The 14,731-nt window shown below is 28.4% G+C and overlaps 1 protein-coding gene across 1 annotated transcript in view; it reads right to left on the reverse strand.

Annotated features, from left to right (window-relative positions):
* Positions 1-14,731, reverse strand: part of LOC122855027 (ionotropic receptor 25a) — a 38,992-nt gene that overhangs the window by 15,148 nt on the left and 9,113 nt on the right. Inside the window, exons 8-9 of the mRNA XM_044156139.1 lie at positions 9,557-9,834; positions 9,301-9,484 (exon numbers count right to left, since the gene is read on the reverse strand). Of these exons, the coding sequence (XP_044012074.1) occupies positions 9,301-9,484; positions 9,557-9,834 (462 nt within the window). The remainder of the gene's footprint in view (positions 1-9,300; positions 9,485-9,556; positions 9,835-14,731) is intronic.

Here is a 14,731-nt window from a genome sequence, read left to right on the forward strand (position 1 = left end):
ATCTGGCAGACTGTTAATAGTCAAATATGTGGCTGGCAGAATCTGGCAGACTGTTGGAAATCAAATATGTGGCTGACAGAATCTGGCAGAATCTGGCATGCTGTTGGAAGTCGAATATGTGGCTGACAGAATCTGGCAGAATCTAGCAGACTGTTAAGATCGAGTATTTGGCTGGCAAAATCTGACAGAATCTGGCAGACTGTTGAAAGTCGAGTATTTGACTAGCAATACCTGACAGAATCTGGCAGAATCTGACAGACTGTTGAAAGCCGAATATTTGGCTGGCAGAATCTGCCAGAATCTGCCAGATTTTTTCATTTTTTGTCGAATCTTGCAGAATCTAACAGAATCTTCCAGATTTTTTTCACCAGGGGAAATCTTAAAACCAGTGTCCAAGAACAAATCTTTGCAGTTTCAAAGCTGATTTACGTGATTTCTGTTTTTTTACTGTCACCAGTTTATACAACTCATGGGATTTTCGAATTTCGGTTAGACAAACTGACAAAAAAAAACTCACCGATAATGTTCAAAAAACAGAAAGCTTTTACAAAAGTTGTATTCCGATAAAGCGGATTAAATTTGACACAATATCTTGAGTACCAGGCAACAAATGTCGTGTATTCTTTGTTTTTTTGGTGATTACCGGGACTGTCATAATGTTTCTCTCATCACGAAAATCATTGTTACCATTTAATACACACATCAGTAATTAAATTTTACCAATCTAACCGGACGGTATATACTGGCTAGTTTCGTAACTGCCACCAAACAGTACAATCGGTCACGAAGTGTACAGTTTCGTGACTCACCTTGTTAACAGCCAATAATTCATAGATATGATGTCTACATATAGTATCTTCCGATATACAATACTCCTTGATAATGTTTCCAATCGATTTAAATAACGTTATATTGTTTCAATGTGATTTAAAATCTTTTAATTCAAATTACTGAATCTTTTAGCTTTTTCACCATTATTTTGTCTTTATATTCATTTTTAATATTTCTAACTTCTTTAATTATAATCGTTATCGATTGAATAAACTATAAAAGTCATCTTGACTGTTTGTAGTCCATTAACTACAAGATTATTAAGGTTTTTCACTATTTCTGATAAAGCGGCTCTTTTCGTGACAGTCACCAGAGTAGACAAATCGTACGATGTTAGATTGGTGACGGTCACCAATCTAGCCAAGATCTCCCTACACAGGTACCTGCTCGTTATTAATAAAAAGAACATGAAAATAATTACAAATCTTTATCTTTTATTAAAAATGATTTTGATAATGGAAAAGAAGGCGTAAGTCTGAACATACGCCTTTTATCTTATATCAAAAATTGTTACGCCCTTCTTCCTTTTTTTTAACTTTAAAATTAGATGAAAAACTCGAAAATTTATGAATTTGCATTTACGCCCTTTTCCTTTCAATAAAAAAAAAATTCCCAGAAATGGCACTTACGCCACTCTTCCATTAATGCGACGATATTAATAATAAAATTTATAATAATAATATTCGAAGTAAAAATACTAATAATTATTAATATTTATATTTGAATATTATTGTCAGTATTATTATTATTATTCAGCGAGATATTCAGCGTGACATGCAACTACTCAGAAAGAAGTTTCACTTCCCCCGCGCATACTCGCAACACGCTAATTTTTTTTTTATCTAACAATATGTAGTGTCAGAATTTGTTATTTCAAAATATTTCTGAAACTGCACTGAGAAAACTTTTGGTTAAAAATAAGAAAAAATTATTCTTGTAGTTAGAAGAAAACTTCATAGCAATATTCTGTTTTGAAAAAAGAAAAAAATAGTATATTATACAAACCAATTATTGTTTATAGTAAACTATTTTTTTTAGAGATGCACACGAGACGAGACCAAGATGATACTAGCATTAGTCCGAGACTTCTTGCGAGAGTCTCGCCGTGTCGTCAATAATATCAAATTTGGTTTTCTTAATTTTTTTTTTTTTTTTGTGATGCCTTTTTTAATATTAAGTTCTTATACATATTGCATTTATATAATAACCATATAATATATAAAAAAAATATATAAATTGAATAAAAATTAAATTAAAATTCAGCTTAATTTACAAAAATAATGGTAAATTATATTTTAATTTAGACGTACTGAATGAAGAACATCTTCACTATATATGTTAAATCAAAGTATAACTAAGCATTTTTTTTTAAATTTAAACTATTGATTTATTTATTGCTAATTTATATTCATTTTATATATTTTCTTGTTTGTTGTTCAGTACAATTAATACGTAATTTTTGAGTTAAAATGAATGCAATATTCATTGTTAATTAATAATTGAAAAAAAAACTAATAAAGTACACATACGTTATAAAAAAATAGAATAGAAAAAAAAATATTTTATATGCATATATTACGAGAATGTATATATTTAAAAATGTTGTATTGATAATAAAAAAAAAAAATTTACTTTTGTTCACTTTATATTTATACAGTCGAGATTAGACGAGACTCTGATCAAGAGGCACGGTAGTGCCTCGCGTCAAGTATGAGAAAAAAAAAGAAAGTGGGGAAACGAGATAACTACCGTGCCTATTATACACGGCATAGAGCTAACCCCTCACTGTCATATTCCTTTGAATTTATTTGAAATATGATTGAGATCAGATAAAAATATTCTGTCTTCTGATCATCCTATAAATCAATACAAGCTTTTTAATAAAAAAAAAAAACAGATATTTTAGATGTATACTTTCTTTTTAAACTTCAAAATCATTTTCAGACATTGCGTTTTTCTTGAAATTCTTTATGAAACCTTACCGCACTCTGACAAACATTATAAAACCAAATCAGATCAAAGCATTATGGCTTCCAAGTCCAGAAAAATTCAACAACATTATACAATAAAATTGAGCAAGAATCCCGGGAAAAAAGGTTTATACCCGTGTAGGAATCGCCAAGCATGGAAACATGGCCATACACTGGCCGATAAACGGCAGCCCATGATTGGTAGCCAAGCAAGGGCCATTAATGGGATATACTTGGCAAACGATCGGTCCATTATTGTGTTGCCAAGATTGGCAGTCTTGTCTTGGCCAACGTCTGGCCATTAATTGGCTGGCCATTCAATGGCTGCCGTTCATTGGCCGATCCTTGGCAAATTCATGGCTGGCCATTTAATGGGTACCATTCATCGGCCAATTCATGGCAAATTCATGGCTGGCCATTTAATGGCTACCGTTCATCGGCCAATTCATGGCAAATTCATGACTGGCCATTAATGGCTGCCGTTTATCGGCCAATTCATGGCAAATTCATGGCTGGCCATTTAATGGCTACCGTTCATCGGCCAATTCATGGCAAATTCATGGCTGGCCATTTAACGGCTGCCGTTCATCGGCCAATTCATGGCAAATTCATGGCAAATTCATGGCTGGCCATTAATGGCTACCAACCATCAGCTAATTTTTGACAAAAAAAAAAACAAGACAATAGAAAAAAAAAAATCAACAATGGAGCATTAAAATTAAATGGATAAATAAATATATTTGTATTTGAATAATCATCTTCAAAAAAGTCTACCAAGTCTACGAGTGAACTTAATTCCTACAAGAGAACAAAAAACTTCCGAAATATATATATATCGCGCTCGTGGCTCAGTTAGTTAAAGCATAGGTTTAGTGTAGGTTTAGGTTTTCGGTCGAGAGTTCGCGCCTGGCGAGAGGCAGGAAAAAAAAAACATTTATTATAAAAAAAAACAGAGTTGGACTCGATAATCTATATATGCAATTGAAAAAAAAAATATTTTTTTTATTTTTATTTATAAAAAAATTGATTTCGCAAGTAATGGGCCAATCTTGGCAAATGTTAATGGACCAATAATGGCAGCCAATATTAGAATGGTGTAACGCGCCAGGCCCGGCGTATGAGTGGCCCATTAATGGCAAAATTTCGCCATGCATCGGCCGTTGCATGGCCGTGTTGTAGTCTCCTACACGGGGTGTTACCCGGCTTCGCCGGCGTAAGTTCAGCAATTAAATATGACAACAATGGTTCAATTGAACTTCTTGATGCTGGCAGTTCAATTTTACCATTTGCACAATATAAACCACTTGATTCTTTTTTGTATTTTAATGCTTTGCAATAAGTACATTCATTATCCATTAAACCAATTGAAATATTATTTTCGAATTCATAGTCAGTTTCTTGATTATAGGAAAATGCTATCTTTTTAAATTTTTTTGAAACTTTTCTTTTCTTTGTCTGGTTCGTTCACTACTGTAAACTTCAGGGATATGATTATCATCATCATCATCATCACCGTCATCATCATCATTTTTCTGTTTATCGATATTTTTTTTGAACTTTTTTTTATTTATAGAAGAATATGATGATTTTCCAATTATTTTTCTTTTTCCCATACTTATAATTATATTAATAATCGTTATATCTTATCAATAAAACGATAAAACTTACCTAGACCAATATATATCAACTTCAATGATCACCTCATATGAAAAAATCAAAAACACTCATTTATATTAGAAGTGAATGTTATAAATTTTAAAGTAGTATTTGAATTATTTCATACATAACAACATATCAACAAACATCAGTATTTGTTCATTTATTTTCTGTTATATAAAATAATAATAATAATAATAATAATAATAATAATAATAATAATAATAATAATAAATGATTTAATTACATTAAATATTGCTCACAGGGTTATTTTGACCTACTTTAAGATATATTTAATATATATGATAATTAAAATATATAAACGAACTCATTGCTTACAGAGTTCTTTTTATTTGATTTTTAAATTTTACGAATAAAGCTTATTGCTCACAGGGTTCTATTCGTATCATTCAAAAATCAGGTAAAAACTCATTACTCACAGGTTTATTATTACTGATATTATTACACAATAATATTTTACAGTAGTTATATATACATTCATTTGTATATATATAGTATTTGGATAATAATAATAATATCAATAACAATAATTGCTCACATGGTGAAATTCTTGTCACTTCCTGTAGAACAAGGATGCATCCTGACATGAATATAATAGGCGATACGTTCTTCTCCCGACAAAGAGATTGTATGGAAAAAAAAATAAAGTGAATAGGTCTAGTAGTTTTGGAGAAAAATGGTTACCAGTATCTCGCCACTTAATTTTATTAATAAGAATAAATTATTTATAATTATCAGTAAACAATGAATAATTTAAAAAATCCTGCCATTAATAAATTTTCAATAAAATTGGAAATACGACCTTTATCTTTTATCAAAAATTATTTTGATAACGGAAAAAAAGCGTAAATCCTTGGACATACGCTCTTTATCCTTTATCGAAGGTTGTTACGCCCTTTTTCCCTTTTTTTTTTAGTTTTGAATTGAGATGAAGAACCCGAAAATTTATAAATTTGCACTTACGCTTTTTTTCTTTTAAAATTGACGTTTTTGGCGCTTACGCCCTTCATCCTTTAATGCGACGATATAATTTATACTATTGATATTACTAATATTATATTGATATTATTGTTTATCATAATGGAATTATTGTTATTTATAATGATATTGGTCATATATAACCATAGTATGAATAAAATAACAATGATTCCAAAAATATCATCGATAATAATAATATCAATGTAATATTAGTAATACTAACAATGTTATCAACCATATTAATAATAATAATGATAACAATAATAATAATAATAATAATAATAATAATAATAATATCGATATAATACTCATAATAATAATAAGAATCATATTAATATTGACAATACCATTCATATATAAATATTAATAATAATTAGTATTTTTATATTTAAAATATTATCATTATAGATATTATTATTATCAATACTATTGTGAATAGCTGATAATATTATCAAAACTGTTGTTATAATTATCATCATTTATATATATTTATAGAATGAATATTAATAATAACAATAATTTTATTATTATAATAATATTTATAATAATAACAATATTAATTAGAATATTTCAAATATGATCTATACTCAGTTAGGTATACTGTTTAATAATATTTAAATAGAAAAAAAAGTTTCAAGTCGCACAAGCCAGCTGACGCTTCGAGTTTGTACGCTACCCTGGTGAAAATAATTTTGACAAAATTTGCCAAAATTAGTTAAAGTTTGCCAAAATCTTCAATTTTTGGCAAACATTGGCAAATTTTGACAAAATTCAACTAATTTTGGCAAATTTCGTCAAATTTTTTCTTTTGATAAATTTTGGAAACATTTGACAAAATTTGTCTAATGTTGACAAATTTTGTCAATCTTAATAAATTTTTTTTTTGATAAATTTTGTTTAACTTTGACAAATTTTGTCAAATTTTTTTTGTTAAATTTTGTCAATATTTGTCAAATTTTGTCAATCTTAATAAATTTTTTCTTTTGATAAATTTTGAAAACATTTGACAAAATTTGTCAAAATTTGTCTAATGTTGACAAATTTTGTCAATCTTAATAAATTTTTTTTTTTGATAAATTTTGAAAACATTTGACAAAATTTGTCAAATTTTATCTAATTTTGTTTAACTTTGAAAAAATTTTGTCAAATTTTTTTTGTTAAATTTTGGCAATATTTGACAAATTTTGTAAATTATAATAATTTTTTTTTTTTGATAAATATTGCCAAAATTTGTCAATATTTGGCAATATTTGTCAAATTTTGTCAATTATAATAATTTATTTTTTTTTGAAAAATTTTGAATACATTTGACAAAATTTGTCAAAATTAGACAATTTTTCTCAAACTTTGCCAAATTTTTTTTAAACCGTTAATTTAGAAGAAACCGAGGGGGAAGTCACTTGTGTAATCTGGTGTACATCGGGAGAAGAATCATCAATAATCTCTTGTAATCTTACAGAAATGATCACGGAAAAATCTTGTAATCGATGTAATCTAAAGTACTCTTGTAATCTTTTGTAATCATCAATAATCTTTAAAAATTTTATGTAATCACCAGTAATCTTACGTTGTATATCTGTAATCTTCAAAAAATTCTTATAATCTTGATATGCTTACAGAAAATCTCAGTAATCTTCCCTTGTTCACATCAGATCGCGCATGCGCGTGTATATATGTACATGTATAGTATACTAATTTTTTTTTTCTTTATTCGTTTTTAATTAACTTTTTTTTTCTTCTTTGAATTGTAAGTGTAATCATAAAAAATTACAGGGAATCTTTGTGATTACCAAAAAAAAAAGTAATCTTGTGCAATCATTAGGAGTATTGCATGATTACAGGTAATCTGTAATCTGGTGTAATCTTCAATAATCTCGTGTAATCTTTTTGAAATCTTTGAATTTTAAGTGTAATCATAAAAAATTACTGGGATTCTTTGTGATTACAAAAAAAGTAATCTTGTGTAATCAATGGAAAGATTACATGATTACCGGTAATCTGTAATCTGGTGTACACTAAATTTTGGAGTGACTTCCCCCTCGGAAGAAACTATAGGTATTTGATAATTTTTTAAAATTTATCTATAAACCGGAAGATATCGTCGAATTGTTACCTTCGTTGCTACTGATGATAATAATTAATTAAAACAAAATAGAAAATAATATATTGATGAATGTTTCTCGCATGCAGGCATGTAATGTTCTGTTAGTATATAGAGAAAATCATATATCCATCACTCATATGGTAATATTGAACAGATAGACAGATTTCTATAGATGATGTGTTAAACTTATGAAAATGATATATAATTGTCGGAAATTGGGTACATAATATGATTATGCAGACAACATAACTAGATTTTTTTTTTTTTTTTCAATTCAAATAATTTTAGCAAAATTTGTCAAATTTTGACAAAATTTGACAAAATCATCTGACAAAATTGACCTTAATTTGACAAAAATTAGATTGTCCGTAAATTGAGGAGTCCCAATTTCCTCTCAAAATTTGCCAAATTTTGACTAAATTTCTCATAATTATTTGACAAGATTTGACAAAATTTGACAAATAGTTTTTGACAAATTTTGTCAAAATTATTTTCACCAGGGTATCATACGCTATAGTGTATGCTTGCCAGTTCCCTACTCTCTCTCTATGTAATTCTCCCCTCTTTATCCGCTTGTGACAGAGAGTATAACAGAACGCGTGATAGAGCATGTGATAGAGCGTGTGACACTCAGCGTGACGCTAGCGGGGCCTCGAATTTTGTCGCTACCCTCCGTAAAGAAGTTTCACTTCAAAAAGTAAGGGACCTAAAAATTTTAGAAAAATATCGTAAAGTCTACTAGTGATGTGTTGTCGATTGAAACATTAGTCAACGTAATCAATCAGTTTTAGCTTGTGGGCCCAGCTCTGAAATTAAGATCAAATATTTATTAAGGCCCAAATAATTCAACAAAAAATCATATCGCTTTTGAAAAAGATAATGCAACAAAATGTGCATTTCAAAAGTCAATTCAATTTAGAAGTTTAATTTTTATGGAAGGCTGTCGATTCAGCTGTGACTAACCCTTCTAGTACTAATGACCGAGTCAATTACCATTGAATTTTTTGAGGATCAACAGCTTTTCAACTCCCGAAAAAATCCCAAAGATACCCAGAGATACAGTGAAGATATCAACAGATACCCTATTTGATTTTATCTCTAAAGACATGCGCAGACCTTTCTAAATCTTTGCATACCTTCCAAGATGAACCTTTGCATATCTTCCCGAATGTCTCACTAATAGGGTAAAATTTTGAACTCTAATTTTAAAGTTTTTTTAAGAATATACAAAAAACCTAATATTTCCTATGAAAAGCTGAGAAAATTCTACGTAAAAAAATATTATTGATTGAACTTTTATTCTGTTCTCAATTTTTACATACAAAAGTAACTCATTTTTTTCCTTTTTAATAAAAAAAATATGTGAAATGAAAAATATGAATAAAAAAAATTGGGTGGTTCTTTCGAAATTACAAAATCAAATTTACAAACTATCTATGATATAACCACCAATATATGTAATGTTTTTTATTCAAATTTTTTTTTTTCAGGTTCATGAATGAAATAAAAATAATAAAAAACTTTAAAAGAGGTTAAGAACACACTAGATTGCGCTAAATATTAGTGTCATCTGCTGGAAAAATTACTTTAAAATACAATAGTATTGAGCATAAAGAATTGCCTATAATTTATTCGATGTATCGACACCCAATCGAGCTCGCTGGGTGCAGCTGACGAACTAACTAGGCAAGTGCCACGTATGTAATACATTATATAGAAAAACAAAAAAAATTAATTTACCTGAAGTCTTTCAACAGTCAAAAATGCAGCAAGGTTCGCTGTGAAAGTTGCCAACATCAACACAACAAAAAGCCAATAAGCTGCGACTAATGTTCGACTCGATAGTGCCTTTGGTGCTTCACCACCACCTTGAGGAGTGAATGATGTTAAAGCGAACCAAAAACTTTCCTTCAACGTGAACTCTCTGAAAATAAAATCAAAAAAATTTATGACAATCAATCCAATATAACTTTATCTGAAATTTAAAATAAAATACCTGCAAGGATATGGATAATTTTTTTTATTATTTTTTGCACTGTAGGGTGAATATTTATCTAAAAGCCATATCATTATTGCAGTTAGCGTGAGTGCACCAACAATACTAAGCCAAACTTCGACTCTGAGTACAGTCATAAATTTGAATAATGATGTTTTTCTGACTGGTTTTCTCATGACAATGAGAATTCCTGATTGTTCGAAATATGGAGCAACAAAATCGATGACTTCTTCACGTTCTGATGTCATTGTCAACGCACCAATTGCAATATCTGTTTCCTACAAAAATGTAAAAAATAACCCATCAATGATTTTTCTTATTCCATTTAGTGAAGAGAAAAAGTTGAAGTCTTGAAAAAAAAAAAAACTAGCGTGTTGTGAGTACGCGCGGGGGAAATGAAACTTCTTTCGAAGTAGTTGCATGTCACGCTGAATAATAATAATAATAATAATAATAACAATAATAATATTAATACTGACAATAATATTCAAATATAAATATTATTAGTTAATAATAATTATTAGTATTTATATTTCGAATATTATTATTATAAATTTTATTGTTTATATCGTCACATTAATGGAAGAAGGGCGTAAGTGCCATTTTTGGGAATTTTTTTTTTTTCTGAAAAAAAAGGGCGTAAGTGCAAATTTATAAATTTTCGGGCTTTGCATCTAATTTTAAGGCTTAAAAAAAAAAAAAGGACATATGTTTAGGGACTTACGCCTTTTTACAATTCTGAAAATCATTTTTAATAAAAGATGAAGATTTGTAATTATTTTTATGTTTTTCTTATTAATAATAAATTATTTATAATTATCAGTAAACAATCAATAATTTAAAAAATCCTGCCATTAAATAAATTTCAAATAAAATTGAAAATACGCCGAAGGGGAAGTCACTCCAAAATTTAGTGTACACCAGATTACAGATTACCGGTAATCATGTAATCTTTCCATTGATTACACAAGATTACTTTTTTGTAATCACAAAGAATCCCAGTAATTTTTTATGATTACACTTAAAATTCAAAGATTTCAAAAAGATTACACGATTACAAGATTATTGAAGATTACACCAGATTACAGATTACCTGTAATCATGCAATACTCCTAATGATTGCACAAGATTACTTTTTTTTTTGGTAATCACAAAGATTCCCTGTAATTTTTTATGATTACACTTACAATTCAAAGAAGAAAAAAAAAGTTAATGAAAAACGAATAAAGAAAAAAAAAATTAGTATACTATACATGTACATATATACACGCGCATGCGCGATCTGATAACAGACAAGGGAAGATTACTGAGATTTTCTGTAAGCATATCAAGATTATAAGAATTTTTTGAAGATTACAGATATACAACGTAGGATTACTGGTGATTACATAAAATTTTTAAAGATTATTGATGATTACAAAAGATTACAAGAGTACTTTAGATTACATCGATTACAAGATTTTTCCGTGATCATTTCTGTAAGATTACAAGAGATTATTGATGATTCGTCTCCCGATGTACACCAGATTACACAAGTGACTTCCCCCTCGAAATACGCCCTTTATCGCTTTTATCAAAAATTATTTTGAAAACGGAAAAATGCGTAAATCCTTGGACATACGCCCATTATCCTTTATCAAAGGTTGTTATGCCCATTTTCTCTTTTTTTAAGTATTAAAATTAGATGAAAAACCCGAAATTTTATAAATTTGCACTTACGCCCTTTTTCCTTTAAAATTGACGTTTTTGGCACTCACGCCCTTCATCCTTTAATGCGACGATATAATTGATACCATCAATATTATTACTAATATTATATTGATATTATTGTTAATATCATAATATTATTGGAGTTATTATTATTTTTAATAATATTATTCATAAATAACGATAGTATAAATAAAATAATAACAATGGTATCAACCATATTAATAATTATTATTAATAATAACAATAATATTATCGATTTATAATAATATCAGTGATATTAATAGTATTAATAATAATATTGACAATAACATTCATATATAAATATTGATAATTATTAGTATTTATATTCAAAATATTATTATTATAGATATTATTATTAATATCAATACTATTGTGAATAATTGATAATATTATCGAAATTATTGTTATAATTATCATCATTTATATATATTTATAGTATGAATAATCATAATAACAATAATTTTATGAATAATAATATTAATTACGATATAATATTGATAATATTATCAATATTAATATTTTGAATATGATGAATAATCAGTTATACTGTTTAATAATATTTAAATTAAAAAAAGTCGCACACGCATACACACATAGCAGCTGACGCTCCGAGTTTGTACGCTATATGTAGTACAAGTTAGATGCTTTCCAGCTCCCTACTCTCTCTATGTAATTCTCCCCTCTCTATTCGCTTGTGACCGAGCGTGTGACCAAGAGTATACCAGAGAGTATACGAGAGCGCGTAACGCTAGCGAGGCCTCGAATTTTGTCGCTACCCTCCGTAAAGAAGTTTCACTTCAAAAAGTAATAATAAACTATAAATTAGCATTTAAAAAAATACTTTTTTTATAACATTTTTTACGAGCTGATATAAAAGTAAATTTTGCGTTTGACCATAGTAAAAATTGCTATGAAACACTGAAAAAAAATACTTACGCGCACACACGAAATTTAGCTATGAAAAAAAAGTGAAAATCAAAAAAAAAGAGTTTTTTTTTTGTGTTTGAAAACTTTGATTATATAGAAGAATAATTTTTTCTATGATTGTTTAGTAGAAAAATAAATAGTATTTGAAAGACGCAAAAACATTACGACAATTCTATTTAAATTCTATAAACAAAAAATATAATTTATAATGATAAAATTAAATTGAAAAAAATTCTAATGTGCCTACAATTATTTGAATATTATTTATCTGATATTAATATGAAATTTTTGAATTTCGAAACGTCGAATCGAGGCTAAAAAGCGGTTGAACCGGGTTAGAATAGGAAAATACTTGAAAATCAATTTAATTTGTTATTCAATTAATAATAATCATCAGTTTCGTTGTTATTTATAATAAAACTATGATAAATCAATTAAAGAATAACAATTTTAAGATTTTTTAACTTTTTGAAGTGAAACTTCCTTACGGAGGGTAGCGACAAAATTCGAGACCCCGCTAGTGTTACACGCTCTCGTATATTCTCTGTCACACGCTTTCGTATACGCTTGGTCACACTCTCTGGTATACGCTCGGTCACAAGCGGATAAAGAGGGAATAATTATATACTACTCCGAAAGAAGTTTCACTTTCCCCGCGCGTACTCGCAACACGCAAATTTTTTTTTTTATAAACTCGATTAAGTCTCGTTTCGACGTCGAATCGAGGCTAAAAAGCGGTCGGGCCGGGTTAGAATACAAAAATACTTGAGAATCAGTTTGATTTGTTATTTAATTAATAATAATCATTAGTTTTGTTGTTATCTATAATAAAACTATGATAAATCAATAAAAAAATAACAATTTTAAGTTTTTTAAACATTTTCTTTTTTTTCAACTCGTTTTAGCCTCGTTTTGACCTCGAATCGAGGGTTAACCAGCACAAATTTTGAGGGGTAAGTTAGTAAAGAAAAAAAAACAAAAAAACCACCGAAGGGTTTGTATTTGTATGGTGCTGTTGGTGGTGGAAAAACCATGTTGACGGATCTCTTTTATGATTGTTGTAAGGTAATTTATTATAATTATTTTAATAATAATATAAATTAATAATTAATAAATATTATTGTTTACAGATTGAAAAAAAAGGAACGTGTACATTTTTATTAATTTATGCTAGATGTACATAGTAAAATTCATCAAGTTGAAAAAACAATAAAACGTGATTATAGTAGTACAAAACTTCAGCCATTTGATCCAATACCACCAGTTGCTGATATGATTATTGAAAAATCATGGCTATTATGTTTGGATAAATTTCAAGCAAGACAAAATTAAATTTATAAAAATCATATATAACGAAAATTAAAATTTTCAATACTCCGGTGGGTTATGTGCAATTATTAGTTAGTGTAATTTTTTTTTTTTCAAATAAAATGTCATATTGTTTAGTCACAGCACAACGAAATTTTATCATAAACATATGTTCATCTGTGTGAGTGAGCAGGACTGCCAACACTGCGCGTTGAATCTCCACAAAACATGATTTTGTTGGGTTCCAATGTAAATCGGGAAAAAAACAGCCACATCAAATTTTTCTATTAGAATTCTAATAACTCCGTGAGTTTTAAAGATATCGTTTTCAAAATAGCGGCGATTTAAAGATCAAAATAAAAGGAAACTTTTAATTAGTCGGTGCAAATCGATCACGCTTGCAGATAAAAAGTTATTTAATATTTTTTAAAAAAAAGAAAAAAAGGTTTTTAACATTTTTGGCTCTGGCAACTTTAATAATTATTTGAGAAAAAATCGAAAATATACAAATTAAAGAGATTGAAAATACGCTTCTTTTGATTCTAACATGAAGTGTCTCTGACAATTACTGAAGTAATGAGAGCGTTTTTTAATTTTCGGTAGACAAATCCAATACGTAGGTGACGCGAAGCGTGATAAAAAATCATATGTAACGAAAATTAAAATTTTCAATACTCCGGTGGGTTTTGTGCAATTATTAATTAGTGTAATTTTTTTTTTCTTTTTTCAAATAAAATATCATATTGTTTAAACAGGTTATGTTGTTTAGTCACTACACTACGAAATTTTATCATAAACATATCCGAGTAGAAATTCAGTTCAGGATATGATCAAAACTTGATCAAGCAACTTGAATTCAGATCAAGTTTTGATCACACAACTTGATCAAGAATTGATAAAAACGTAACGCAAAAATGGATCAAGGCTTGATCAAGATTTTTGATGAAAAATTGATCAAGAAACATTATCAAAAAATGACAAAAAAAACTATTTCACAAATCATTTTTTTTCTTTTTTTTTTGAATCAGGTAATTACTTATTATTCCTGGGATAGAATTAGAGATACATGTGCTGAAATGAAAGACAAAGAATATAATTAAGTATATTTGCGCAACTAGACGGAATCGAACCTACGAACAACGGATTACTATTCTACACGCACGCTTTAGACAAATCCAATACGTAGGTGACGTGAAGCGTCCCACCTAC

The sequence above is a fragment of the Aphidius gifuensis genome, linkage group LG4, assembly GCF_014905175.1.
Source record: "Aphidius gifuensis isolate YNYX2018 linkage group LG4, ASM1490517v1, whole genome shotgun sequence".
Taxonomy (NCBI): Eukaryota; Metazoa; Arthropoda; class Insecta; order Hymenoptera; family Braconidae; genus Aphidius; species Aphidius gifuensis.